This window comes from Spermophilus citellus, assembly GCF_964194105.1.
Source record: "Spermophilus citellus genome assembly, chromosome: X".
Lineage (NCBI taxonomy): Eukaryota > Metazoa > Chordata > Mammalia > Rodentia > Sciuridae > Spermophilus > Spermophilus citellus.
In genome coordinates, this window is record NC_138190.1 from 24,143,493 (window position 1) to 24,162,411 (window position 18,919).

The following is an 18,919-nucleotide window of genomic DNA, read 5'->3' on the forward strand; positions in this document are numbered from 1 at the left end:
GAGAACCAACCAATTAAAATGCCATCTATTTTGAAGGTGTTAATGCTTTAGCCTCTTTATTTTTTCAATGTACCTACATATTTATTAACTTACTTTTGAGTATCAAGTCATTCAATGTTGACTAAACTTATGCTTAGGCATAAATACTTATTTTTAATCATGACATAAATAAGAAGATACTCATAATCATAACTAAATCAAAATAATAATGATCCTTCTCCCATCTAAAGTTTGCATATTCTAATATATATATATATATGATGTATTTAAACCATGGTTCCCTTTTTAAATGTTAAGACTTTTAAAACCTTATCCAATGTAGAAGAGAAAATGTTTTTCAGTAAAAAATAAAAACATACAAGCTGTCATATAAGATTACTTCTATCGGAATCTTATTTTTGGCAACCATTATACAAGAATATCTCAGTCTGGAATGCTCTAAGTGGATTCTGGAAAGCCTGGATGGGCAATTGTCCAATGTGTACTAAAAATGTCCCTCTGCCATTCTTCATACATAAAACTACTCTACTAATCTCTTTTCTCTGACCCACACTCTTGGAAATGCTACAATTAAAGAGGGACCATATCCTTCTAGCTTTTATTCTCTTTAGTTTTGTGTGTGGGGGGGAAGGTTCTAGAAAGGTATTTTTCTTCACTTCTGCATTAAGAAGTGCTGCACAGAGATGAATTATCAAACAGATAGGAGGGTGAGGGGAAACATTGAGAGCAGGCAAATGGATCTCTAGTTTGAAGAAGTTTTCCATTTACTCTTAGAGATTGCTAATTATCTAACAGTGAGGTTAGTTAGCATTTATCAGTCATTTAAAATGTCAGAGTTAAATGCTTATCAGAACTTTTAATTTACAGGTTTGTAAATTCATATTTTTTTAAAAAATAGGCAACTGGTTGTATTATTCATGGAAGTCAGGCTGAAGGTTTCAAATGAAACGTCAAAATAACTTAGAAATTTTCTTTCCTTTCTTTTTAAAAATTGGCCTGATATATAATTAGGGCTCCAACCTAAGACTTTAAAATTTCTTATCTCCCTTCATATCATATTTCTTCTTAAAGGAAAGGCAATTTATAAACTTTTCTTCAAGGTCTCTTTCACCTATTTATTATGACACTATGATTGTCCTGCTAAGAGAGATAATTAACTGCAACTTCATTAGCATCTACAAAGACAAGCTTCCTCATTAGAAGTAAAGAAAAAAAGGGCATGATATAATTTAATTAGCCTAGCATCAATCTAGAGCCACATTTGAAGCACAGATTCTGTAGATAATTTCATATTACATTCAGATTCATCTACCTTTCTTTCTTTGTATGTATGTGTATGTGTATGTGTATGTTTGTGTGGGATTTTTTGTTTCGTTTTGCTTTATGTTTTAGAATTCTTAAGGAGCATCTTGGAGAACAAGAAGTTTCTATCTCATTAATTGTGGACTCTGTGGAAGAGGGTGACTTGGGAAATTACTCTTGTTATGTTGAAAACGGAAATGGACGTCGCCATGCCAGCGTCCTCCTTCATAAACGGGGTAAGTGCAATTTTCTACACTTGAGTGATAAACTGAGCATACAGTGGAGGCAAATCATTGGAACCACAAAAAATAAATTTTATTTTTATACAGAAAGTTATACAAAATAAAAACAATAAATTAGTGTCATGATCATCAAGAAAGACAGTACCAAGGATGAGTGAATTAGCTCCAGTTCTAGAGTCAAATTTGGAATCCTTGCTCTGATTTAATACTGTATAATATTGAGCAAGAGGGCTGGGGTTGTGGCTAAGTGAAAGAACACTTCTCCTAGCACGTGCAAGGTGCTGGGTTCTATCCTCAGCACCACATAAAAATAAATAAATAAAATAAAGGTATTAAAAAATATATTCAGCAAGATATTTAACTTCCCCTGCCATCCGTTTCTTGATATATAGAATGATACGATATAAAGATAAAAGATATCAACTTGAAGGACTTGACATAGCATCTATATGCAGAAAATATTTATTTAAATGGTACTTATTATTATAAAAAAATAGGCATTAGGTTATTAAAAATAAACTAAATGTTTTTAGATCAAAGATTGTGTACATTTCTGGAAAGTTATCCCTCTAGTGAAAGAACCATGTGTGATTAATTTCCCAGTGCAGTTCTTCTTGATAGTTTTCTACATTGTGTAACTTTTATATATGTAATGCCCTCCCATAATTAACAATAATTTATTATAAGTAATATAGGACATGGTTGAGTGTAGCATTTGCCATAGTAACTGACTTCACAGCAGCCCCATCACTTTATACAAAGGGTTAAATACATATATGCGTGTGTGTGTGTATGTGTGTGTGTACATTGAATTGTTTTAAATTAGAGATGATTGTAATATGTGAGGCATGCCTTGACTCAGTAACATTTTGCATGCACATTACATAAGAAAAATATATTTTTCCACATTATGCTAAGTAAAATTTTCTAGTCTTTGGGATAAGTACACTTGATGTTCTCTTACTCAGCAAATTTACAATGATTTTAATTTCAAAGCACATGTTTAATCCTAGAATATTTGAGGTTTGGAAAGAAAGAGAACATGAAGACTTTCCCCTACTTTATTGGGTGATAGATTCCTTTGAATAATATTACTGAAAGCTATTAAAATAGACACCTCTTTTGTCAAGGTGACTACAATATTAAAATAGTCTATTCTTTTGGGATGTGAGTCAAGGAGAAATGTAAGTAGCATCTAGCAATATGATTCTTTCTGTAGCTTAATATGAAGCTAATCAGTAAAGGAATCTGAGTAGAAATATCATAGATATACAAGGACAGAAATAGTTTTTCAGGATTAGAAGCAACTTAAATGTCATGGAACTTACCTACTCATCCTTCCATAACATCTTCCCAAGTGGCCCATCAGCTTATATTGGATTACATTCCCTCGCAAGGAAACCCATTTTATCATTGGGGGTGGGGGATGCTGTTCAATGGCATCCCTATTTCACCATTTATTCAATGGCTCTAGTTCTATGCTTTTAAATATTCTTTCCCAATATAGCCCTTCAAATGTTGGATGACAGTCACCATAAACCTGCTGGACCTTCATTTCTTTATTCATATGCATGAAACCCTTCCAGTATCCTTTCTTTTTTTTTGGGGGGGGGGGGGGTGATGGTTGTACTGGAGATTGATCTCAGGGGCATTCAACCAGTAAGCCACATCCCCAGCCTTATTTTGTATTTAGAGACAGGGTCTCACTGAGTTGCTTAGTGCCTCACTTTTGCTGAGGCTGGCTTTCAGGGGTGGGGGGATGATGGCCAGCATCTTTTGGGGGCTTCTTCTTACCCACGGGAGTCCAAGCTACCCTAAAACTTACAATCTCAGATAATTAGTAACAAAGCACAAATAGAATATATTTACAGAATGTGAAGCCCCTGATAGATCTAGTCCACATGGGTTCTGAAACTAGACAAAGGGAAAATGGCTCCAGTAGTTTATTTAAAGGGGTACATCAAAGGCAGGGATAAGGTTTCTAGGGCAGAGTCTTGATTCATGATGTCTTGCAGTCAGAAGGTTGATTGACATCTTAGGTACTGTGTGGGCCATGGCAGAACAGGAAAGAGATTCACATTGTCCCTGGGCAATTGACTAGATGAAATGTCCACTGGCCATTCCCAGACACCAGATGTCTCTATCTATGAAGCTTCCATGCACAGTCACCCACCTGGAACCCATGAACAGATCCTGACAGCTGGCTTTGAATTCTTAATCCTCCTGTCTCAGTCTCCTGAGCCACTGGGATTACAGGCTTGCACCACCATGCCCGGCTCCAACATTCTTATCACTCTCTTGCATATATTCTAATTGAAGAATTTGAATTATTCCTTATGAACGGAAATAGTACAAAGATGTTATATTAAACATATAAAAATCTGCTTTTTTGGACAACATGTATTTCTCTAGAGGGCAAGATAGGGGTAACAGTTAAATAGCAATCAATCACAAGGAGAGGGGAAGGAAAACAAATAGTATCTAAGGATAAAGCTATTTAAGCTCTGATTTTGCAGACAGGCACAGAGCCAGAAAGGGTCAAAACCTCCCAGGATATTTTACCAGATTTAGCCTGAGATTAATTTGCCCAAAGCTACAAAAGCTTCTAGTTATAGAAGAACAAACAATTGAGGAATCAAGGAAATTATCTGGAAAAAACTTTCCAGCAAAGTCTGATTCCTTAATCATGGAAAAGAAAATTGTGGCCAAATTTTCAGTTTTAAATATTTAAGTCTTACATGTTGTTTTTTTATCTTTTAAATTTGTGTGTGTATCAAGAGCATTTTGTTCTGATTAAAATGAACACATTAAGCCAGGCATGATGGTGCATACCTGTAATCCCAGTGGCTCAGGAGGCTGAGGCAGGAGGATTACAAATTCAAAGCTAGCCTCAAAAACTTAGTGAGGCTCTAAGCAACTTAGTGAGACCCTGTCTCAAAATAAAACATAAAAAGGGCTGGGGATGTGGCTCAGTGGTTAAACACCTCTGGGTTCAATCCCTGGTACTGAAAAATTAAATTAAATTAAAGCATTAAGAAGTCAAAAAGAGCTGGCACAATGGGAGAGGTCTATAATCCCAGTGACCCAAGAAGCTGAGAGAGGAGGATCCCAAGTTCAAGTTTAGCCTCACCAATTTTTTTGTTTATTTTTTTATTGGTTGTTCAAAACATTACAAAGCTCTTGACATATCATATTTCATACATTTGATTCAAATGGGTTATTAACTCCCATTTTTACCCAGTATACAGATTACAGAATCACATCGGTTACACATCCACGTTTTTACATATTGCCATACTAGTGACTGTTGTATTCTGCTACCTTTCCTATCCTCTACTATCCCCCCTCCCCTCCCCTCCCATCTTCTCTCTCTACCCCATCTACTATAATTCATTTCTCTCCTTGTTTATTTTCCCCACTCCCCTCACTTCCTCTTATATGTAATTTTGTATAACCCTGAGGGTCTCCTTCCATTTCCATGCAATTTCCCTTCTCTCTCCCTTTCCCTCCCACCTCTCTTCCCTGTTTAATGTTAATCTTTTTCTCATGCTCTTCCTCCCTGCTCTGTTCTTAGTTGCTCTCCTTATATCAAAGAAGACATTTGGCATTTGTTTTTTAGGGATTGGCTAGCTTCACTTAGCATAATCTGCTCTAATGCCATCCATTTCCCTGCAAATGCAATGATTTTGTCATTTTTTAGTGCAGAGTAATACTCCATTGTGTATAAATGCCACATTTTTTTATCCATTCATCTATTGAAGGGCATCTAGGTTGGTTCCACAATCTAGCTCTTGTGAATTGTGGTGCTATGAACATCGATGTAGCAGTATCCCTATAGTGAGCTCTTTTAAGGTCTTCAGGGAATAGTCCGAGAAGGGCAATAGCTGGGTCAAATGGTGGTTCCATTCCCAGCTTTCCCAGGAATCTCCATACTGCTTTCCAAATTGGCCACACCAATTTGCAGTCCCACCAGCAATGTACAAGTGTACCTTTTTCCCCACGTTCTCGACAGCACTTGTTGTTTGACTTCATAATGGCTGCCAATCTTACTGGAGTGAGATGGTATCTTAGGGTGGTTTTGATTTGCATTTCTCTGACTGCTAGAGATGGTGAGCATTTTTTCATGTACTTGTTGATTGATTGTATGTCCTCCTCTGAGAAGTGTCTGTTCAGGTCCTTGGCCCATTTGTTGATTGGGTTATTTGTTTTCTTATTGTTTAATTTTTTGAGTTCTTTGTATACTCTGGATATTAGGGCTCTATCTGAAGTGTGAGGAGTAAAGATTTGTTCCCAGGATGTAGGCTCCCTACTTACCTCTCTTATTGTTTCTCTTGCTGAGAAAAACCTAGCCTCAGCAATTTAATGAAACCCTGTCTCAAAATAAAAAATAAAATGGGCTGAGGATGTGACTCTGTGGTAAAGTTACCCTGGGTTCAATCCCCAGGACCATTTTTTTTTAATGACAGAAATTACTTCAAAGTTATATACTATAAAAGTCCCTCTTAAAGTCAGTGGGTGCTTTCCTTTTAAGGGAGCTGGAGTTAATGACTTATCAATTTGCAAAGGCAGTAATAGATGTAAACTCAGGATCTTGAAGGGCTCATTATCATGTAGAATAATCCCACCAGTCAACATATGACATCATTGCAACTTCATCACCCCTGCCTGGTTCAAAAGGGCCAGACTCCGCATATGTGAGCCCATAGGTCTGGATCTTTGATCAGAGGGTCCCTAAGAAAGTAAATTTTTTTCATGCTAGCAATCATCTAATTATCAGATGAGTCGCAATATAACTTAGAGAACAAAGGGTCACAAAAACTACTGCAAGCTGTCACTATTAATCTTGTGTTTTTGTCATTGACTCCCCAGTTTCTTAATTTATAGTCTTCCTTTGGAAAAACTCCCTGAAAAATATATTACAACATTTGTTTGACACAGATCTTGTACACAATAAATGGCCATCTGTTCTGGCAGGTGAACTTTAGCAGGGCATACCTTTGCTAAAGTTATCTAAGTATTTTTCTTCTATTCTTAACCTTTCGTTCTCTATTATTGACATAATAACATGATTTCAGAGCCCTGTAGTGGGTGGCATAGATTCATTTGAAACATCACTTCCATCTACCAAATGAGTCTACATTTGAGCTAGGCCGGATCCTGCATTAGCCTTTTATCTTTATAAAAGAGTCTTAATTTTGTAAAAAGCCAGCTGAAAATCCACCAAGAAATTTGACCAGTAAAAAAATCTTGCTTGAGAGTATAAAAAACTGTCAAATTTTTTTTGCACCAGAGAAGATATTTGGAAAGTTAGAATCATGCCAGATATACAATGTAGATATATTTTACTTACTATACAGAGTACTAACATATGCAATGAAAGAGAGTTGAGAAATGAAAGCACAAGGTCCATGGGGAACTATTGGTCTATAACTGCCCTACTTCTTACTCTCTGCTGTAGCTCAGAGCTTCTATTCAGTCCTTTTTGACAGTCCCCAGCCTAGCAAGCTTGGGAGTTAGATCCTGGATTCAAAAAGAATCAAAATAAAGTGTTGATTCATTAGTTATCAGGTTATTTATTATGCTTCTCATTGCCCATATTTGATTGAATTTGGCATCTTGATGCCATCTCTTAATCTTTTACCCAGATGACTTTGCTTGGTTTCTCATGGCTACTTTGTGTCTTGACGCTGATTTTCAGTTTTCCTCCAATTCTGACCTTTCCTGATGCCTCCATTTTGTATGTTTTCCATTTCTCTGATTCAAATAATAATCCAGATGGATATCCAGCAGCACTGTGCTCTGGCCTCAGGCATACCTGATTCTGCATCCATCAGTTAGTACTGAATTTCTTTGTTCTACTTATCTTTCATCTGTACTCTCACTTTGGATGACCTCACAGTGTGGACATGTTTACTATCTGTAGCCAAATACTATAGTGATGAAAGACATGTACCCAGTGTTACTAGGCCCAGGTCTGGCTTCTCACCACTTGAAAGCCAATACTCAAGAGATGAGAGTCAGAGGAAGGAAGTCAATTTTATTCAAGGGCCAGGACCCTGGAAGATGAAGGGGGCTATCATCCTCAAAGCTCCATTTAGGGAACTCAAAGGTACAAAGGGCCTTTACAGGAAGAGAAAGAAGGATTACGGTGGCAATGGGTAGAAAGATTAGGTGCTGAGCAAGGTCTTTGTCTTCCAGGAAGTGTGTCTCTTTTTTCTCTTCTCTGGTCACAATATCTCAATCCACCTTGACCTTCTGAAGCTAGTTCATGTAGTTGTTTAGACAGACATACTACTTTTCTACAACCTAACATCACAGCAATTTACATGCTTTATGTTTTTTATATAGAAAATTAAAGAATAAGAAGTGACATTACACATTCTGATGTTATCTGAAGGTCACCAAATGTTGTGGTTTCTGAAAATGTAAAGAAAGATTATTTAGCAATTAAGATCTTAAACATTAAGATATTGCCTCTCCTTAGAATTTGGAATGCCAGGCAAAGGGATGGGATGTTAACTTGTAAAGGGCAAATGGAAGGGAAGTAACCTGGCAAAAGACAACTTGCAAAGGAGCAGCCATGGTTACATTGGGAGCAAGGCTGACTGTGCTCAAGAACAAACTCTTCTTACTAGCTGTGCTATCTTGGGAAAACCATTCCATCTCTGTGAGCCTCAGATTTCTCTTCCATAAAATGGGAGTAATAAGAAGTCTTATCACAAAGAGTAGCTGTGAGTTTAAATGAACTCATATATGTCAATACTTATCACAGTGACTGACATACTTAGCATCCAACAAATGTTAACAAGCTATTACAAGATTTCCGTGCTACATGATATTCTGGGTAATGAAGATGCATCAATTGTGTTTTCCATTAAAAATTCCCTGAATTCTAATTTATCTTTGATTAAAATGGTCAGTTTTAGCTCTAGCAATTTTGTTTCATCAATTCTAAATTTGAAATTATCATAGATTCACTTTGGTTTGAATATGCTGTCATATAGGAAAGCTTCATTCATTTATTCATACATTTAATGACTATTAAGAACACACTATATGACTGGCATTGTGCTAACCACTCATAAAATTAAATGAATAGAAAATGAAGACCAGTATCATTTGGAATGCCATCAACTACATTTTAAATTACACTGATATCAAGCATTTTTAATATAGAATCATGCTTCCTAGTGAATGTTTGACTTTGAAATTGTCACACCAAGGATTTCATTAACAATTCTGCTGTGAATGATTTTATTATTTTTATTGATTACAATAATATGGCAATTCATCACAAAGTAGTTTAGGAAATGGCAATGTAACTATCTGAGAGACTTATCACTAGTTAATAATGGTAAACATCTAGATTTTCTCTATTCCCATCAAAACCATTTTACTTCTTGTATGCACTCTCTTTTACTCTACAAAGAATGCAATCAATAGGAATTAGACTTGCTCAATAAACTCCATTGTCCTCAAAATATCTTTAGTAATATAATTAACATATATATCACTTAAGATGCATTGTTTTAAAACTGGATGAATTTAAACCCAGTGGACTCCTTATCTCTTCTTGTAATGAATCACCTTTTTAATATGTGCCTCATCCTTGTTTTTAATTTGTCTAGTACGTTTATTTATTGAGTAATTCAGTAAAATCATAAAATTTTGTAAACCTCTCTTTGATGCTGGCCATTTGACATCTTTCACCACTAATTTCAGAATATTTAAAAGCCAAACCTTGAAAACGCGAATGGCTTGACTCTACTTTGTATTCAACCAGAGACATGAAAAATTGTGTTTTATTTGTATTATATGAATTGAATTGCATTCTGCTGTCATATATAACAAATTAGAATAAATAAAATCAATATATTTTTTAAAAAGCCAAACCTGGCTCAGTTATCAAAATATCCTACCTTCTATATGGGAACATCTCCCTAAAAAGGCAATGATCCATTAAGAGCCGAATTGGTGTCCATGAAAAAGTTAACTTGTAATGAGTGTTAGCTTATGCAATGTCAAAATGTTATGTTGCTGTAGCATCTCCGAATCAGAACTTTGACATTTTGCAGTCAATTTTTTCTTCCATCCTATATCATTTTTCTTGATTCTCTGCTCCTAAATTATGTGAAACAACTAAACAGCAAGCATCAGCTTATTTATATTATTTTTTGGTAACTAATGCTGAAACAAATAAATAAACATACACAGAGGCTATGATAAATGTCAGTTGCACAAATTGTCTACATTGTTCAATAAAAAAATCTTGTACCTTTGAGCTTCTTGATAAGGGACATTCCAGTGAAGCTATTTGATTACCACCAAACTTAGTTTTGCCTTTCAGTCAATTTGGTCACTCAATTTTCTTCCCTGTGAACAATTTCCAAGAGGCATATTTGTTGGGAAAAAAAAGGACTACTGTCTGTAATGATTAGCTTATTTCTCATTTAATAAAAATAACAAGGGTATGATTCTGGGCAAAAACAATATCAGGCTATAAGAATTAATAAACTCAGGGCTGGGGCTGGGGCTTAGTGGTAGAGTGCTTGCCTCACACATGTGAGGCACTGGGTTCGATCCTCAGCACCACATAAAAACAAATAATCAAAATAAAGGTATTTGTCCATCTACAAGTAAAAAAAACATGAAAAAAGAAAAACAGTATTAATAAACTCAAAGTTTTATCATTCATGTTGACCAAAGCCTTTAAGTATTTACTTATACATAGTCATAGTTACTGTAAGTTCTTCATTTGCTTTATTGTTTTACTCTTGTTTTTCTAACTAAATGTTAAATTATTGATAAAGATCTTTTACTTCTCTATTATTTTCAGTTACTAAATGTGATGAATGAATTGATTAAATGTTTTCTGAGTAATCTACATACAGTAGGGTTTCTCAATCTTGTCTCTATTGTCTACATGATTCTTTGTTGTGATGGGTGCTGTCCTGTACATTGTACATTGTTTAGTAGCATCCCTGGCTCCTACCCATCAGGTGCTTATAGTACCTTCATAGTTGTGACAACCAAAATTGTCTCTAGACATTGTCAAATATCCAGGGACAGGGGCCATACAATTGTTCCCAGTTGAGAACTATTGCTATACATTATGGATATCAGAAACTCAATTCCTTCCTTGAAATATTTTTAGCACCTAAGCTACTGAAATCAGGGAAATTCAAAATAGATGCACAAATATTTTCACCTTGAAAACCCTACAAAATCACACCAAATTTGATTATATGTTCAACATAATAAGAGTTTATACTACAGGAATAGACAAGTTAGATTGTTTGGGTTTCCACTCTTGGAGCATCAGCTAGAAATCCCTATCCTAGTGGTTTGCAAACTTTATAGTACACCCAAATCACCTAGGGAGCTTGTTAAATCGTAATTCACATTCATTAATCTGGGGTGAAACTCAAGAGTTGAATTTCAATAAAGTTCCTTATTGATGCTGCTTCTACTGGTCTGTGGACCACAACTGGCATACTAAGGCCCTTGCCAAGACAACAGATTCTTCTAAAAAACATAGTAGCATCTAATACATAATGAGAAATTAGCTTTCTAAGTTCACTGTTTCTATGAGAAAGGAATAAATACAAGTATAGTCAGTGGGACTATTTCCATCTATTTGCCTCATTCTTTTTACATGGTCAACACCTTTGAACTTTTTTAAACATTGGTACATTGCTCTCACTCTCTACTCTTAATGAGGTTACTTGCCTCACATATTCAATGAAATTGTGCCTTATAGAATGCATTCACTACTCAGAGAGATGTTTGAGAGGCCACTCTCTTCAAGTATTAAAATAATTAACCTCTTAAATAAAGAGGGCCCTCATTGTTGGACCAAGTTCCTACATTCCCTGTTTTAAAAATACATTTAGGAATTTTGCAACATACATATGTGTGTGTGTGTGTGTGTGTGTGTGTGTGTGTGTGTATTTCAGCTTATGCTAATAGGCTGTATATTATATTCAACCTATACAAATAGGAATTACTAAGGAGCAAAAGATACTTGGTAAACAGTCTATACTACTAATTTCCTGTTTTACATTCTACTAAATTTCATTTACATTTAATGAGAAAGGATGGTCATAGTATGGGGACTGAATGACCACATATTACTGGTTGCCCAAATATCTGCAAACCAGGCAAAAAAGAAAAAAGAAAGAAAAAAAATAGCACAAACAAGATAAACTTTGCCAACATATCCTAAAGTTTTATTCATTTTAACAGGTATCTGTCTAGCATCTAAATGAGGCTATAAAACAAAAATAAGCGTGAAGTGAGGGCCAAGGTACTCCATTGGAACTTACATCCTTGTATCAGAAAATGACAAACAGACTATTTAGAAAAAAATAATTCAGTTTAAAACATTTGCAGGAAGCCCACCCAAATCAACTAGTACATACACAGTAGAATTTGACATGTGTGATCAGAGAGCATAAGCAAGAGAGCATATTTTGGGCTACCACCTGTCAACAATCACTCATTCTTCTTTCTCAGATCCACCTTTATATTCTCATTATTTCTAGGTCAAATAAACCATTTATTGGTGATGTGTCATATCTCACTTGAAATCTCACTTCACTGCAGACTATTCAAAGGAGATAATTCATAAAATGCTGTTTCATGAAAAGCAACAAGTCATTCCCATTCAATAAAATATGCACTGAGTGCCAGCTATGGGTATAGCATCTGGTTAAGTATCCTTTGGAGTTAAGTCACTACTTCCCAAGGGATGTCTCTCACCATTCTGGTGCTTTAAAGCAAAATTGTTTGGGAAAGGGAGATGGTTATGCATTTATAGGACTATGAATTCCAGCATTTGGTTGAGAAGTGGCACAACTGGGTCATAAAATGCAAAATATAACTTTTAATAAGCAGTTCCTGTATGTCGAACTTTGACAACCAGATAAGTAAAGTGAGAAATTAGACGTGACACATAAAAAATGCTAACTACTCTCTCAGGTCATATAGCAGGAAAAAAAATTGTGTTGATTTTCAGTAGATTACCATGGTAACTTGTATTATATTTCAGTGTTGAGAATTACATTTGCCATCTGTAAAAAATATGTCAGCTATTTTTCTCTACTTTTAGGACACATGTTCTATTTTTAGCACATGCTTTATGATGAGTAATTTTTCTAGAGGTCAAGTTCTCTAAATTACAAATGGACATTTAAAAGATATTGAAGTGGTTTTATTTTTAATTCAAAAAGAAAATCCATTGGTACATTTAGGAAAGCATAGGAAGGTCATTTTATAAACCATTAATTGAACTGTGACATGAATGAAGACTGACTAAATAGGAGAGGAATTATGAACTGTGATGAAAAAATAGGACAATTTCTTGAGAATGTTTTGTTTTTGCCTATTCAGTTGTGTGTGACCTAAAGCAAGTCTTTTTGCTTCGTTGTTCTTTTATTTTATCAGTTTTCAACTAATCACTTCTAATCTCCAGTGTAGGAAACTTGAAAGAACTTATTAAACACTGAGTGACTAATCATATATATTAGGCCATTTGTCAGATTTTACAGATTCTTGGAGCTTTGAGACATTGTACCCCATTTTGCCAATCTTGAAATTAAATGAAAGTGGCTCTCTTCTCAGGGATTTCTTATGTTTAAAGTGTTTTTAAAGTTGCGTCAGATCTTCAATTCCTATAACTGCAAAATAGAAATTACAATTTCTTATGATATGTGACCGCAGTTCAAAGTACTGACTTGTAATGGTTTCCAAATTCATGCAAACTAAAATGGAAGAAGTCATTATCAAAGCCTGAAAGAATAAAACATAAATTGCCTGCTTAAATCAGTTTGAAATTCTAATTCTAGTATGTAATATAAAATGAGTACAACTTGAAAATTCATTTATACTATCCCACAGATCAAGGTAATGACTCACAACTCCTTGGGTGCATTTCTAATTCTCCCCAAATGAACAAATTTGCCTATATTATTTAAATACCCGAGCATTAAAAGTAGCTTAAAAGAATACATTAAAGATATCACAGTAAAATTCTATTCAATTGTCTTCTTGATAGATTGCTGTCAGTGGCAACTTAGTAGTTACATAAAACTTGATAATATTGAAATATATTTTCAACTGTTTAGTCAGTCACATACCAGTTTGTTTCCCCATCATTAAAACAATGTAATTAGTCTCAATAAAATTTGAAATGCACACTTTCTCTAAAATCAGATTGTTTTAACCTACTTATTGTGTGAGTATTTATAAAATGTTGCCAAAAATGATTAAGAAAAGCTCATTAGTGGTGCTAAAGTGTTTCTTATATACTTTCCTTGCTGAACTGGACATATTTAAGTGATGCTTAGATAAACATACAAGTAAATAAATAATTAGGATAAAGTGGTTATCAAGAAACCTCTTAGCAGAACACATCTTGCAAACCATGTTGGATATCTCCATTCCAAACTGTTCAGAGTAAAAGGCAAAAATAAGCTTTTTTGTAGTATTAATATTTAAAGTCATAAAAAACATAATACATTGTAAAGTGATAGAAGGTGATAGAAAGTGATGGAAAGTGATAGAAGAAATTTGCTGACTTGCCCTTCAATAGACTAATGGATAAAAAAAAATGTGGCATTTATACACAATGGAGTATTACTCTGCATTAAAAAATGACAAAATTATAGAATTTGGAGGGAAATGGATGGCATTAGAGCAGATTATGCTAAGTGAAGCTAGCCAATCCCTAAAAAACAAATGTCAAATGTCCTCTTTGATATAAGGAGAGTAACTAAGAACAGAGTAGGGAAGAAGAGCATGAGAAGATGACTAACATTAAACAGGGATGAGAGGTGGGAGGGACAGGGAGAGAGAAGGGAAATTGCTTGGAAATGGAAGGAGACCCTCAGGGTTATACAAAATTATATATAAGAGGAAGTGAGGGGAAAGGGAAAAATAATACAAGGGGGAGAAATGAATTACAGTAGAGGGGGTAGAGAGAGAAGAGGGGAGGGGAGGGGAGGGGAGGGGGGATAGTAGAGGATAGGAAAGGCAGCAGAATACAACAGACACTAGTATGGCAATATGTAAATCAGTGGAAGTATAACTGATGTGACTCTGCAATCTGTATACGGGGTAAAAATGGGAGTTCATAACCCACTTGAATCAAAGTGTGAAATATGATATATCAAGAACTATGTAATGTTGAACAACCAATAAAAATATTAAAAAAAAGAAATTTGTGCTGACTTAATGGCAATGTTATCTAAGGTGGTATGATTCCTATGACTTTCAATTTTTCTTATCATCCCTATACCTTTTTCAAATTATACAATAAGCATATTTTATAGTCAGAAAAATGATGAGAAAAATAAGTCTGTTTTGATATAGCTAATGAATATTTTAAATGCTTATAGGAAAATTCTATCATTTTTGCTATAAGATCCAGGAATTTATGTGTTATAAAATTATATTGAAACCTATTTACTTGAATGTCTACTCAGTTTTGTTATTGTTGTTGTTGTTTTTGATATCAGCGATTAAACCCAGGAGCACTTGACCACTGAGCCATATCCCCAGCCATACTTTGTATTTTATTTAGAGACAGGGTCTCACTGAACTGCTTGGCACCTTAGGCTGACTTTGAACTTAGGATCCTCCTGCCTCAACCTCCACAGTCGCTGGCATTATAGGCATGTACCACCACACCTGGCCTGCATGTGCACTCTTAATCCCACTTTCTAGCTGTGTTAGAAAACATTACATTTTAAGGGACACCTTGCTTCTACAAAGTTTTCACAAACCACTGCTGATATTTATGGACCAAAAATCAATGCACAGAGTGAAATGATAAGATAATGGCCTATTATTTGTGAACAATGGCCATTAATTAAGAGAATTAATTATCAAGAATAGGACTTTCATGTATCCCAACTACAGATACCACTAAACTATATGAGCAAACAAATTTGTTCTTAGCTTTGGCATAAGGAACTCTTTCTTTAGGGGGAAGTAAGTACTGTTAGGTTCTGCTACTGGTTATCTCCAAACATGCCCCTTTCATCTTAGTTTTTTTATTTTATTTTATTTTATTTTATTTGGTGCTGAGGATCTAACCTAGTGCCTCACATGTGCTAGGCAAGTGCTCTACAACAGAGCCACAACCCCCACTGCTCATCATAGATTTTTTTTTATTTGTTTTAATTAGTTACACATGACAATACAATGACTTTGACATATTATACATTTGAATCACATGGGATACAATAGCTCATTTTTCTGAGTATACAGGTTGCAGACTCACATTGGCCATGCATTCACATATATACACACAGTATAGATTTTTTATAGGAGAAAAAATTAATAAACTCTTGCATCTCTTTACAAAATGAGAAAGCAAGACCAATTTTCTACCATTTTCCCAAACATATTTATGTATTCAGAAAACGGAGTGATCAAAAGCATTCAAGAGAGAGAAAAAATAGATTTTTTTTCTGTTGGTCTCATTGGGAGAAATGATCCAGCATATGGTTTGATTATTGTGTTTGCCTTAATAGTTTCTGACTCTGGAATCACCAAGATTTTGAATGAAACTTATCTCAAGAGAGAAACTAATACTAATGTTTTTGCTGAACACATTTTATTCTAATGCTTTCAATAATTAGGAAATACATTAAATCCTTTAAAGGAGAAAATTAAAATAATAACATGAAATTCTGAAGTTTATTAATGCTTTCCATTTTGTATACTTCAGTGCATTAAGGTTTTACTTGTCTACAATATTTACAAATTTATTTCCATCAGTTGAATATACTACAAATCATCATACCATGTTTTTTTAAAGTGCTTAATATTTCTGTAGACAACATATCTCCTATTGGTTATCTAAGCATTGCAGATGTTCTGGGTTCTATGGGAAACCTAAAACATTCCCAATGGAAGAAAGAATTATTCTAACTGTGACAGTATATCCTCTGGTGGAGGATGGCTTTCCGAAAAAACACTGCATTCCCTTAACAAAAAGGAGTGCAATGGCAATGCCACCTTCACTCTGACAGTTTTCTCTCAAGAGATGTTTTGTAACATTCCATCTGTGCCTGTCTATTTGTATGACATGTTAAGAAGGAAATTCCTAGTAGAGGGAAAGCAAATACTTTTTCTTTTAAGATATTTTCTTTTAGATATCAGAAGTTTGACACCTTGATATACAATAGCCCTGTCTTCCAAGCTGGTCACCCAAGGCCCTTTTTATTCTTTACTATAGCAGTATCTTCTTTCTTTGTCTGAATTCTCTCCATCATACTTAATCATATAAGATCTAAGATTAAGGAACACCATCTTAATCTGTTGTATGGCTACATGTATACACAAATACATAATGATATGCATATGGCCCATGTTATACTCTTTAAAGAAATTTCAACACTGTTTTTACATTCTAAAGGGGAAAGTTTTCAGCAATAAAGCTCTGTCTGTATTAATAACTCTAAAGTGTACATTTGGAAAATACATGCCAAATTTCTCCAAGGGACAATCATGGTCCCACTGTTCTGACCGAATTTTGGAAACTGGCTTAACTGGTACTTGAATTGCCCAAACAAATATTTAGTGAAAAGGTGCATGCTATTTGATTTAAAAAGGAAAAGAAGACAAATAACCTCTATTAATAAAGAAATCAAAACATAAATTTGCCTACCATCATCCATCATACCACATATTTGCTTTCCTAGTACTACAGACCAAAGTACTTGCCAAAAAACATTTGTAGGCATTCCTGTACTGTGCCACTTAGTGCCTGATTCCTATTCTTGAAATACCCCAATGAAACCACACAAGCATAAACAAAACATACTCCAAATGAGTTCCTCCACCTGGCTCATGATAATGATGCATGTGGCATTTCTTAGACACATACAAAAGAGATCTAGCACAGTGCCAATTTAAAGCTCAATAAATACTTTTATTATTTTGTTATTAAATATCTGCTTACATGCCTGACTGTACCTAGACATGAGCTCTTTTAAAGCACTGATCACATTACATCCAAAACTTTATCTCTAGAACTTTATTATTAAAACTTATTATATAAAGATAAAATGAATGAATGAATCAATCAATCAATCAATCTTTGAAAATAAAAGTTGGGTGTCTAGGATATAACTCAGTGGGAGAGTGCTTGCTTAGAATCTGCTAGGTCCTGGGTTCCATCCTCAGTGTGCACAAGCATGTGCATGTGTGTGTGTGCATACACACACACATACACACACACACACACAAGTTGTATAGTAATATCAAAGATGTGAAGCAGTACCTGATTGATATCCAAATGTCAACTGAATACAAACTTTCTTAGTTCTGTATGTCTATACAAGAATATACCATCATTGTGTTTATGAATGAAAGACAATTTTTAAATTTATAATAAGTTGACCATTTTTCTATATAATGAAGTTTTATTACCAACTTAATAGTGTGAATATAAATAATTATGCCTCATCAATTGCTTGAACCTTGTGTCACATCTATTAGAAAAATGGCTCACAGAAATATTGGAATTTCAGAATGAAATTCTGAAATTGGAAAATTGTTCTTAATCATCTAGTCTTTTGTTTACTCAACAAAAAATCATTCGGTAACTACAGTGTGTCAGATAGTTTTCAAGGCACTTGGGATAATCAGTGAAAAAATTAAAAATATAGACAAAAAACAAATAGAAAACAATGATAACAACAACAAAACACCCTCACTCTTATAGAATTTAAATATCAATAGAAGACAGATGATAATCATTAATTAGCTTCATAATATGCAAATTAAATATCATGTTCTATGGTGATAAATACTATTGGAAGAAATAAAGAGAAGTGGGTGCAAAGTGCAACCATGGGTTTGTGCTTTGGAATGAATAGACAGTGAGCCACATTGAGAAGGTGCTGTATGAACAATGACTTAAGAAGCAAAGAGAAGGGCATATAGAAATCTGAGGATGGGGGACACTCCTAGTGAGAAGGAAGGGCCAGAGCAAAGATGCTAAGATAAAGCAATTGTTTATAATATAAAACCATAGCTAAAACTAGCTCTGCTAATATGAAATTGGGAAAGTCGTGAAAAAAGCAACCAGAAATACATATTTTAAGGAAGGCAAATTACTTTAGCAAGGAAAGAGCCATTGAAAGTATAGATTTTAGCCTTCCCTTGCAAGATGGGTAGAGTTTTAAGAAATGGAAAGGAAAGGTTCTAGATTGGTACAGAATCAGGAAAACACATCGAAATCAATTCATGCCTGGTGACATGCCTGAACCCCAGTGATTTGGGAGGATGAGGCAGGAGGATTGAAAGTTTGAAGCCAGCCTCAGCAACTTAGTGAGACCCTGTCTCATATTCAAAAATAAATA

At 34.7% G+C, this 18,919-nt stretch overlaps 1 protein-coding gene across 1 annotated transcript in view; it reads left to right on the forward strand.

Moving 5' to 3' along the window:
- IL1RAPL1 (interleukin 1 receptor accessory protein like 1) overlaps positions 1-18,919 on the forward strand; it is a gene marked incomplete at both ends in the record, with an annotated part of 1,105,883 nt that overhangs the window by 1,062,632 nt on the left and 24,332 nt on the right. The window contains one exon of the mRNA XM_081278170.1: positions 1,393-1,538. Within this exon, the coding sequence (XP_081134296.1) occupies positions 1,393-1,538 (146 nt within the window). The remainder of the gene's footprint in view (positions 1-1,392; positions 1,539-18,919) is intronic.